An 11815-nucleotide genomic window follows, 5' to 3' on the forward strand; every position below is an offset into this window, starting at 1 on the left:
ATGTCCTTGCTCTGTCCTGATGCCCTGGAGAGCACGTCAGGGTGGTACCAACTGCCCTCTACACTCACTGCCTGGGAAGAGGCCCTGTATCAGGTTAGTGACCTCCAGGAGCCGATTCCAGGCCAGCCTGCCACACTGCTCCTGGCTTCAATTCCCTTTTCCACTAACACTGGATCAGGGGCCAGGCGTGGGAGGTTCCACACCTGCAGGGCAGGCTGGGAGGCCAGGCAAGGGTCAGACAGTGGGATCTGCCTGGGGGTCAGGAGTCCCTGCAGAAGAGAGGCTGTAGCAGAGCCTCCCCCATCGGCTCAGCAGAAGTTTGTGTAAACAGCCAGGTAGCACACACTCAGCCTGAAGACACACCCTCCCTGCCACAGTGGCTTCACTCTGCCTCGGTAGGGCCACAGTAATTTGAATTTCATCTAATTTTCTTGTGTCACAAAATATTATTCTTGTTTTGATTTCTTTCAAACTTTTTTTTGTACAAACAGGGTTTCTGCTCTGTTGCCCAGGCTGGAGTGCAGTGCTGCCATGGTTCACTGCAGACTCCAACCTTCTGGGCTCAAGTGATCCTCCCATCTCAGCCTCCTAAGTAGCTGGGAACACAGGCATGCACCAGCATACCTAGTTAATTTTTTTGTGTGAAGACAAGATCTCCCTATATCTCCCTATGTATTTGGATCCCCTGCACCCTGACAGCAGCTGGGCCTGACCCACATGAGGCTCGGGACAGGCCCTCTGTGGACGTTGTCAGGCCTTGGTGTTCGCTCTGCCCCTCTCTAGGTGGCTGGCCTGGGAAGGGGAGGGAAAGGCAGTCACATGAGGCCTCCAGCTCCAGGAAAGAAATGTCCATGCCGTGTCTCAGTATGCCGGCTGCCAGCTTCCCCGGGGAGGAATGGCCAGGGGAGCCCAGCTCCTGCCTTGCGATTGGCTATTTTGAAGGTGGGGTGCTCCAGTTCCAGCGCTCTGTGGGCCTCACAGCTGCCTGGGCCCTTGACTGTAGCCTTTGCTGAGCTGCCAGTTGAATAACCAATGCTTGTGTGTCCTCAGAAGGAGTCTGGGTGGGGACCTGGTTTCACAGTGGGGTTTTTCCTCTCAGGCGCCTCTGGTATGAAAAGACTCCTTTCCCAGGTGGTCCTGCCTGGCTTCCTCCCTGCTCCGCAGGCTGAGTGTCTGGAGGTGGGCTGGCCTGCAGACTTTGCCAGGGGGTTGGGCACCTGTGCCCTTAGGAGCCTGAGTCCATTGCCCTGCAAAGGCTGCACCTCTTTTACTGTTGGCAGCTGCTGTCTGCAGGGTCCCTGCTCCAGCTCTGGGAAGTAAGCAGGGTTCCCTCCTGTCCTCACAGGGGTGCGTGATGAGGACACCCACTCAGCTCTACTGCTCTGTGCCTTCAGAGGGGCCTGAGCCATGAGGATAGAGCTGGGCTTGCAAGCGCTGGTCTGATGTCCACACTGCAGCATGGCCTGCCTGGTCAGGAGTGACCAGTCATAGACTCTAGTGCAGGGAACTGCTTAGAGATCTGCCTTCCTAACCTAGCTTCCTGTCACAAGGGCCATGGGCTCTACTCGGGAGTGACACTGAGGCCACTGCCCCAAATAAAGGCCATGGGGAGTGGTGCTGGCCTAACCGTGAGAGGTCCAGGGAGAATGGAGGCGTCTGAGTGCATGGCGAAGCAAATCTCAGCAGTCCTCCCAAAAAAGGAGGAGGTGGGAGCCTGGAGGTGCAACAGGGCAGTGCCCACCCAGAGGAGGAGTGGGACCTTGCTTCCCAGAGGCCAGGGCCCCACCCGACCCCAGGAGAGGAGTCCCAGGGATCCCCCAAGCAGGCTGAGGACTGGGGAATGGGAAGGAGCCAAGGCATCTTCATGATGATTGGGCTGTGAGAGGACACCTAGCAGGTGGATGGGGGCATCGGTCAGGCTGTGCAGGCCCATGGCTGGCTGGAGGCGGGGTCTGGGCCTTAGTCTCCAGGCTGGGGCAGCTCACTTGGGATATGTGTGCAGTGTGTGTCCTGAACGAGTGGCTGAGGCGGCAGGGACTAGGGGAGCTGGGGAGGGGGGTACAGGTAGAAAGGGGCTTGCCAGGCTTCCCTTCAGGGGAGAGTTGGACAGGGGTGAAGTATGGACCCCCACACTCTGCTTTTTCAAACAGGTATCACATCCCCGGGGACAGCTACCCAGAGCTGAGCTCAGTAGAGGCTGAGGAGGTGATCAAGGTCTTCCTTCTGTCTCTGAAGACCCCCTGGGGACTCATGCTTGTCCTCCTCTGCCCACGTTCCCTTGTTGTTTTTCCCTCCTCCATGTCCTGGGCTGTGCCCACGTGTACAAGCATATGACCTTCCACAGACAATGCCCTGGCATGATGAGAGGTGGGGCTGGGGGAGCATGAGGCAGGCCCCGGCTTTAAGGAGGCACTGGGATGTGGTCCCCACCCTGATCAGGGCCCCATGTCCACCGGTTCACCCTTCTTCCTCTAACACCCCACGGCTGCCAGTGCCATGTGTCCCCCCCTTCCCTGTGGTGCATTGAGCCATGATGTGGCAATGTCCCAAATGGCAAAAGCCAGACTTCCCGTGTGGCATCGGCAGTTCTGAATCAGCTTCCACCCCTCCAGTGGAAACAGGACCTCTGACCTGCCTGGAAACCACCATTTGTGTCTCCTTGTGACTAACCCATGATGCCTGTTGGAGATGTGGCCCTGTCCTTGCCGTGTGGCTGTCCACTCTGAGACCCAGCTGCCCCTCTGGCCACTGCACGTGCTCTGCGGTTGTCTTGGCCACTCTGCTTGGCTGTGTGAGCCTGGTCTGTGCTGTGGAGGTTCACGGAAGGAAAGCGCAGCAGCAGCCTTCAGTGTTCTGCCTCTGAAAGTGTCACAGCAGGAGAGGGAGTGGTCCTGGCTTCCCCAGCCTCTCCTTCCGGGCCCACCTCGAAGGATGAACACAGCAGCTGTGGGAATGCTGAGTGGAAACTCATCTGCCTGGGGACCTGTCAGACGATGATCCTGTTCCATGAAGATGGGCTGCCTCACAGACACCTGTATGGTTATGGCCCATGTTATCCAAACTGTAGGCTGTGCGGTTTCAGGACAGGACCTTCTCATCAGGGTCATGGAAGCCCGTGAGGCCCTGTCCCCACTGTCTGCTGTTCCTTGCCATGAGGGTTTCTGCCCTGGGCAGGGCCCTGGCTGCCGCCTCAGCCTTAGCATAGAGAGTGAGACCCCCTGAGGATGGCTTTTGCTCGGCTGTAGACGAGCCTCCGGGGCTGACCTCATGACTGGTCTGGAGTTGCCCAAGCCAGGGCCCCAGGAGCTCCCTATCCAGGCAGGCAGGGGGTCATGTGCTGCCTGCCTGTTCCCTAGTCACATGGTGACATTCAACCCTTTTGTCACATCTCTGTGTCAGCACAAAGCAGCCAGAGCATGTGTGCCTGCCAGTTCCCATGCCTGGGCTGCAGCCTCACGGGCCCTGGCAGCACGTGTGGAGTCCCTGACCCATGTGGGGCTGCCGAAGAGCGAGTGGGAGTGAACGCCTCCTGGTGGGGCTTCCTGGCCCAGGGCTTGCTCCTTGAGCAGATTTGGAAGGTGGAAAGCAGGCAGCTGAGGTCCCTTGATGCGGAGGCCTCTGGGATGCGCCCAACTGACCACTGCTCTGCCTCTACTCTTCCCGGGACTTGAGGGGGACCCTGTCCTTTCCTGTGAGTGTGGAAAGAGCTGTCCCCGAGGGGCTGAGCGCCTGTGGGGAGCCTCAGAAAACCTCTGGATGCTGTTGACCATGCAGCCAAGCTCTCTCCATGGTCACTGACTTAATCAGGCTTTTAATATAAAGTCAGATGACCCACAGAGCTGCTCCCGGGACCAGGGAGACCATGGTGACTTTATCACAGTAGACTTAACAGCTGCAGCAACTCTTGCTAGCCCTAATGACACAGCACTGAAACCAAGTGCCAGGAAGCAGACTGCAGCCAGGAGGAGGAGGAGGAGGAGGAAGAGGAGGAGGCGGCGGAAGCGGAGGCGGAGGAGGAGGAGGAGGAGGAGGAGGGTGTTCGCAGTGGCAGGGCTGCGGGGCTGGTGGGGGAGAGGAGCCAGGCACCCTAGAGGAGAACCTGCAGGAAGAACAGGGGCTTGGCTGAGCAGAGCATGGCCAGCCTAAGCTGGGGGCAGCCTGCATCCTGGCCTCACCGGTCTCGAGGTGCCCAAGCCAGGGGCCCAGGACTTTGGGCATTATTGGGAAATGATGGCAGCCCAGGGTGGGGTGGCATTAAACAAGATGAGATGCTAAAATCTGCTTTCACTTTAAAGGAATGTTTCTGGTTGTTGCTTGGAAAAGAAGAGTCAGAGGCAAGACTGCTGCAGGAGGGCCAGCCTGGAGAACAGAATGGAACTGCAAGGCCAGCTGCTCGGGGGCGGGAGCCTGCACCGGGGTAGGAGCCTGCATTTACATCAGAAGGTGCCTGGGAGACCCTGGCTCTGGCACAGAGGCCTGAGTAAGGGGGCCTTGGGGATTTGGGGACCTCTGTGTGCTGGTGCCTTCCCGCCTGCGTTCCTCTCAGCCCTGACTAGCTCTGTCTTGGAACAGGGTAACTACCTTTATTTGAGAACCTGCTGCAAGCCCTGGGGCTGTTCTGAAAACCCAGGCGTATGGTTTTGATTTCTCCACCCACAAGGAGCCCTGGGCTTCCTGAAACCTTGGGCCACAGCAGTCCCGCAGACTGCTGCCCCCCTCCCCGGGCCCAGGTGAACACTCCAGGCTGGGGCGGGGCTGGGGCTGCACCTTGGAACCTAACCTCCACCAGGGTTGTGGTGGGGCCCTCCATGCCACCTCGGTGAGAACCTGTCACCTGCGGCCCAGGTGCTGCAACCACGGCCTTTGCCCTCCCTCTCCTTCCCACAGGTCCCTCACCTCAGCTGCGAAGAGGGATGGCGGTGGTGAGAGAGAGGCCGCTGCATATAAACAGATGCCCTCCCCACTCCACGCACCCCCTGGTGGCTCAGGAGAGTCTAGGCTGGGGCACAAATGGGCCAGGGGGTGATGTCGGAGCCCGGGCTCCTCCCTACGTCCAGGGCACTTGTCCTTTCACTCTAGGCTCTGACAAACTCACAAGCATCTGGGAAACAGGTGCCCTTCTTCTTTTTCACAGCCTCCTGGTGGCCCCAGGCCTTTGTTGCGGAGGCTCTGCTAAAATGTACATCTAGGTCCCAAGAAAAGACCTAGGCCTCAGTATTCCAGACATCAGGCCCCATGTGAAAATCCGGGTCTGGGAAATCTGGGTCCCAGGAAGTCCTCATTTACCAGGAAACTCTCAGGCCTCAGCTGGATATCCGGTCCCAAGTTGACACCAAGGCCTCAGGTGAACACCAGGCACTAAGAAAACGTCAGGCCCCAGCTGAGATCAACCCCTTGGTGGTCTCCCGAGCCCGACCTAAATACCAAGCCCCAAGTTTACATAGGGCCCCAGGTCACATCAGGCTCCAGGTAGACACTGGTCTCTAAGTAGACTTTAGGCCCCAGGTTCACAGCCACACCTCAGGAGAACACCTCACCCCAGGTAGCTGTAAGACTCCATCCAGACATCAGTCCCCAGCTGGAGAATCTAGGCCCCAATGGACATCAGATTCCAGCTAAACACCAAGACCCAGTTGCGTATCTAGTCCATAGGAGGACATCAGGCACCAGGTTGACACACAGGCCCCACATAGATACCTACACCACAGGTGGACGTGAGGCCCCGGGTACATACCCAGTCCCCAGGTGACTATCAGACCCTAAGTGAACACCAGGTTCTAGACGAACATCGAGACTCAAGTGCATACCCAGGCCCCTGGGAAACATCAGGCTCCAGGTGGAGACCAGGACCCATGTGGGCAACCAGGTCCAGAGGTACATCAGGTTCCACATGGACACCCAACCTCCAAGTTGGGATACCGAGCCCCCAGGTGTACACACCAGTCCCCAAATACCGAAAGGTCACATATTCTCTGGCCTAATGCAATAGGTTCATCTCCCCCAAAAAATACGTATTTACGAAACTGAAAACTACACTTCTCAATCGTTCTCACATCAAGGAACTCTTAATAGAAGGCCAAAGACATACCAAAAGAACCAACCATGAAACGCCCGCATCCAATGCGAGCGCAATGCTGCTCAACTAGCCCCAGAGCCAGACCCGCCACAGGCTTCGCGTGGAGGACACACAGATTAGAAGGGAATAATGGAAATGTGGGACCTGGGATTGCAATAAAAGAAAAGAGGAAAAGGCAACCATGCGTACCGAGAAATCTAAGAAGGAAAGGCTGACGTGGATAACTAACCAACCCAGGCCCAATTTCCCAAGAAACACTAGAAACCACACCGCAAAATGAAGCGGCAGGCCAAATCAAGCCCAATCTGTCTAGATTTTCAAAAGTGTGGGTCTCTCCCAGATGGCTTAAAAGCCTACAAATTGCAAAGGCCACCCTGAACATGTCCGACCCAACTTGCAGAAATTCACCGCTGGGGAAAGATACAGAAACCAATGCAGTTCCAGGGCTTACCTTGGAGAAGCTTCCTGCAGTCCCTGGGCACCACTGGCTGGCTCTGTGGCTTTCTTGGAGGGTCCATGGCCTCAGCCTGGCCCCCTCCTTCAGCTCTGGTGCGTGGCTGCCAATGACATGAGTGGCCTGGACCCAGGCTCCTGGCGTCCTCGAGGAGCCGCCCTGCATGCTTACACAGGCTCCCGGCAGCAGGCAGTGCGGCGCTCTCACTCTTGGGTACTGGTTCTTTCCCGCTGGCAGTCTGGCGGGGCATGGCTCCAGGGTTCCCAGTCCAGTACCTGACTGAGATCTTCACGCCTTGGGAAAGAAGCAGGGGCAACTTACCTAGGCACCACCTGAGCCAAGACGGCGCCTTCCTCACAGCCTGTGCGGGAGGGCTAGGTCAAGGTCCTGGATGATGAGGGGCAGGGGCAGGGAAAACTCCCCACCCATCCTCCCCAGGAAGGGGGCAGGTGCATGGGAGCACACGCCCTGCAGGTGGACATAAGGCCCCAGTGGACACCAAGGACACAGGAAAACATCATGACACAGACAGTGGACATCAGATACCAGGCTGACACCAGGCCCTGGGTGGACACCAGGTCTCAAGGGGACTCCAGTCCCTGCATGGACATCAGGCACCAGGTGGACAGATCAGGTCACAGTCTGGCACATAGGTAGGCCCCAGGTGGACATCAGGCCCCAGCTAAACATCAGGCCCCAGGTGAACACCCAGGCCTCAGGTAAATACCAGGCCCCAGGCGGACATAAGACCCCAGGTACATACCAGGCCACAGGCTGAAGCCAAGTCCCAGATTTACGTCAGGCATCTTGGTGTATGTCAGGTTCCCAGACTGACACATAGGCCCCAGTGGAACACCAGGCCTCACTTAAACTCCAGGCTCCAAGTGGATGTCCAGGCCCCAGGTAAATATCAGGCCCAAGGTGAACAGAAGGCCCCAGATGGACATCAGACCTCAGCTAGATGCCTAGGCCCCTGTTGAACACCAGGCCCCTGATGAACATTAGGCCCCAGGTGGACACCCTGGCCCCAGGGGAACATCTGGTTCCAGATGGACATCAGGGCTCACCCAGGGAAGTCTATCTTGAGACACTCAATGTCAAGATAGAAATGAGGCCCTGGGTAAACATCACGGCCCAGGTGGACACCCAGGTTAATACCCAAGGTTAATACCCATCCCCAGGTAAACACCAGACCTCAGGCAGATTACAAGTCCCACAAAAACACCCAGGGCCCAAGAAGAAATCAGACCCTAAGCGAACTCTGGTCTGCAGGTGGACATCAGACTGGGTATCCACCTGGGACCTGCTGTTCACGGGGTGGGGACTGATGTCCACCAACACTGGGCATGTTGTTCATCTGCAGTCTGGTATTCACCTGGGCCCTTAGAGTTAACCTGGGGCCTGATGGCCACCTGGGGCCAACATAACCACCTGATAGCCTAGTGGTGAGTTCAGGCCTGGTATCCTTCTGGAATCTGATGTCAACATGCAGTGTAGGTATCCACCAGGGGCCTGATGTCCACCTGAGGTCTGGGCTTCACCTGGGGCCTGGTGTCCACCTGTAGCCTTGGTGTCACCCTGGGACCTAATGTCCACCTGGAGCCTGGTATCCATCTAAAGCCTGTGGTCTGCCTGGGGCATTATTATGTCACTTGAAAACTAAGTATCCAACTAGGGCCAATTTTCACCTGAGGCCTAGTATCCACATGAGGCCTGGGTATCCGCCTGCAGACTTGGTATCCTCCTTGGACCTGAAGTCCATCTGTGACATTCCGTCCAATGGGGGCCTGGGTGTAAACCTGGTGCCTGATGTATACCTCAAGTCCAGTGTGCACCCAGCTGGGACCTGATGGCCACCTGAAGCCCTATATCCACCTGGAGCCTGAGTGTCCACTTGGGGCCTAACATTAACGAGGAACGTAAGTATCCACCTGGAGCCTCATGTCTTCCTGGGGCCTAGGTGTCAATCGGGGGCCTGGGCATCCACCTGGGGCCTGATGTTCAACTGGAGCCTGCTGTTCCCTGGAACCTGTTTTTCAACTGGGAACCTGATGTCCACCTGGTGCCTGATGTCCATTTGGAATCTGGAGTCCACCTGGGAACTGGCATACGCCTAAGACATAGTGTCAACCTGCTGTTTGATGTCCAATATTCTTCAGGCTCCAGGTGGACGCCAGGCCCCAGGTTAACACCTAGGCTTCAGGTGGACACCAGGCCCCAGGTAAGTGCTCAGTCCCCATGCAGACATCAGGCCCCAAGTGGACACCAGTCCCCAGATGGACATCAAGCCTCAGGTGGACACAAACTCAAGGTGTACATCAAGCACCAGGCTCACACCCAGGCCACAGCTGGACGCAGTCACAGGTGGACGGCTGTCCCACAGAGGATACCAGGGACTCAGGTAATCATCCAGGGTCAAAAGGAACATGAGGCCCTATGTAGGCAGCAGGCGCAGGATGGATATCAGATTCCAGATAAACACTCAGGTCCTGGGAGTACAATACGCCCCAGGTGGACACCCAGTCCCCATCTGAATATTAATTCTCATGGGACAGCATGCTCCACATGGGACACCAGGTGTCAAATAAATGCCTAGGCACTTGGTGAATATCAGGCCCCAAGGGGACACCCAGGACCCAGGTGAATACACCTGGGTTGGTATCAGGACCGAGAACATCTGACTTCAAGGGACTAGCAGGTCCCAGGTGGCTAAGGAGGCCCCAGGTGGATATCAGGTGCCAGGCTGACACCTAGGGCATTGGTGGACACAAGGCCACAGAAAAACAATAGGTGGACATAGGCCTCAGGTGCACACTAGGTCCCAGATGGATACCTAGGATCAAGGTAAACAACAGCAACCAGGTAGATACCCACACCCCAGGTAGAAACCCAGCCCCAGGCAGACACCAGGCCCCAGGAGGATACCTAGGAACCCAGTGGACATCAGGACCCAGATGGACACCAAAATTCAAGTGGACATCAAGCCCCAAGTGGTCACTGAGGCCCCAGGTAAAGGCCCAGGTCCCAGGTCAAAACCAGGCCCCTAATGGACACCCGGCCCCCAGGTCATGGCGCCTCAGTTGCACACTTGACTCCAAATGGACATCAGGCCCTGGGGGGACACCAGGCCCCAGGTGGATACCTAGGCCCCTGGAGAACATCAGGCACCAGGTGCACATCTAGGTCCCCCCGACCGAGCTGGTCTCGGCAAAAATGATACACTAAGCATAACAGACCATGTAACTGTTTCCTAACATCTTTCTATCCACAAAGTTTATATAAGATTATATAAGATAACATCGTCATCAATGGGGAAAAGCTTAAACTCTTCCTGTAAGATCTTGAACAAGCGTGGCTACTTTTACCACTTTTATTCATCATGGTACTGGAAGTCCTAGCTAGAGCAGTTAGACAGGAGAATGCAATAAAAGCCATCCAAATTGGAAAAAAATCTCAAACTGTCTCTGTTTGCAGGTGACACGGTAATTTATACATAGAGAACCCTAAACGTTCCACAGAAAAACCTACTAAAAATAATAAATTTAGTAAAGTTGCAAGATACAGTATCAATATACAAAAATGAGTAGCACACACGTGCACCAACAGTGAAACACATAAGAAAGAAATCAAGAAAACCGTTTCATTACAGTAGCTACCCACCCCTCTAAAAAAATGATACCTAGGGATAAACTTAACCACAAAGGTGCAAGGTCCTACAATGAAAACTAGAAAACACAGATCAAATATATTAAAGCAGACACAAGTAAATGGAAAGATATCCCATGTCCATGCACTAGAAGAATATTGTTAAAATATCTCTATCACTCTATGTGATCTATGGAATCAATGCAATCCATGTTAAACTACAAAGACATTCTTCATGGAAATAGAAAATTCTAAAATTCACATGGAAATGCAAAACACCTCAGATAGACAAAAGAATCTTGAATTCAAAAAAAGCCAGAGGCCTCACACTACTGATTTCAAAATATACTACAAAATATACTATAAATCCATAGTAAATGCACATCTATAGTATAGTATCAAAACAGCAGGGTGCTGTAAAAAAAAAAAGGGGGGGGCAGGGGAGAGACAGACAAATGACAGACAGACATAAACAAATAAAACAGAATAGAGAACTCAGAAATAAATTCACGCATTTACAGTCAACTCATTTTTAACAAAGGCACCAAGAACACACCTTCCGGAAGGACAAGCTCTTCAATAAACTGTGCTAGGAAACACCCAACACCCACATGTACAAGAATAAATCTAGACTGTTATCTTATCATATACAAAATTCAACTCAAAATAAAAATTTAAATGCAGGACCTGAAACTATGAAACTACTAGAGAAGAAAACATACGATAAATGCTTAATAAAACTCGTTAGGAGAAGAAATTTTTAGACAGACATCAAAAGTACAAGCAACAAAAGCAAAAACAGACAAATGGAATTACATTAAACGTAAAAGCTTCTGCAACGCAGAGGAAGCAATCAGTAGAATGAAGAAACAATCCAGGGAATGGAAGGAAGTATTTGCAAACTACGCATCAGGCAAGCGGTTAATACACAAAACATAGAAAGCAAAACTACTCAAAAGCAAAAACACAATCTAATTTAAAAATCAGAAAAAAGTCTACCCCAAACCTTTGTACCCCACCATTTATTTCCCCACCTTCTTTTCCCAACTGCCTTCGCCCCTGTCCCTCTCGCCACCCTTTTTTCTCCATCTACCCCCAAACTTTTTCCCCACCATTTTTTCCCCACCATCTTTTCGCAAAGCTCTCTCTACTCTCCAGCTCACCACCCTTTTCCCCCCTCACGCTCTCATCATCCTCTTTTGCTCCTCTATCTACCCAAAAACATTTTCCCCCATCTTTTCCCAAAGCCTTCTCCCCACTGCTGCTGCTCCCCACTCTCTCTTCCCCCTCCAGCTACCAAAAAACTTATTCTCCCACCATCTTTTCCCCACTCCCTGTCTGCTCGCCAACCTTTTTTCCCTTTGGCACTCACCACCCTCTTACTACCCCTCCATGTACCCCAAAACTATTTTCTCCCCTCCTACTCCTCCAGCTGCGCTGTCTCCGTGGCCGCCACCAACCGCAGTGAGGCGAGGTGCGATGTCACAGGCCCCAGCCTCCAACGTGGGGCAAGTAAGTCTCCCATCTTCTAGTCCTCTAGCCGGACAGAAGCAGCTCCCGCTGCCAGAGGCCCTCCTGTTACAGTTCCCACGGTGCTGCAGTCTTGGTCGCCACCACCAACTGCGAGGGGGCGAGGGGGC

At 54.3% G+C, this 11815-nt stretch overlaps 1 protein-coding gene across 1 annotated transcript in view; it reads left to right on the forward strand.

The window, feature by feature from the left end:
- Positions 1-11815, forward strand: part of DUS2 (dihydrouridine synthase 2) — a 58073-nt gene continuing 46258 nt past the window's right edge. Inside the window, exons 1-11 of the mRNA XM_011998005.1 lie at positions 1-93; positions 1230-1316; positions 2931-3063; positions 3400-3532; positions 4296-4443; positions 5272-5469; positions 6621-6743; positions 6969-7183; positions 8096-8136; positions 8262-8359; positions 8491-8751. Coding sequence (XP_011853395.1) covers positions 1-93; positions 1230-1316; positions 2931-3063; positions 3400-3532; positions 4296-4443; positions 5272-5469; positions 6621-6743; positions 6969-7183; positions 8096-8136; positions 8262-8359; positions 8491-8751 — 1530 coding nt within the window. The remainder of the gene's footprint in view (positions 94-1229; positions 1317-2930; positions 3064-3399; positions 3533-4295; positions 4444-5271; positions 5470-6620; positions 6744-6968; positions 7184-8095; positions 8137-8261; positions 8360-8490; positions 8752-11815) is intronic.

Source organism: Mandrillus leucophaeus, unplaced genomic scaffold (genome assembly GCF_000951045.1).
Source record: "Mandrillus leucophaeus isolate KB7577 unplaced genomic scaffold, Mleu.le_1.0 Scaffold551, whole genome shotgun sequence".
Classification (NCBI taxonomy): domain Eukaryota; kingdom Metazoa; phylum Chordata; class Mammalia; order Primates; family Cercopithecidae; genus Mandrillus; species Mandrillus leucophaeus.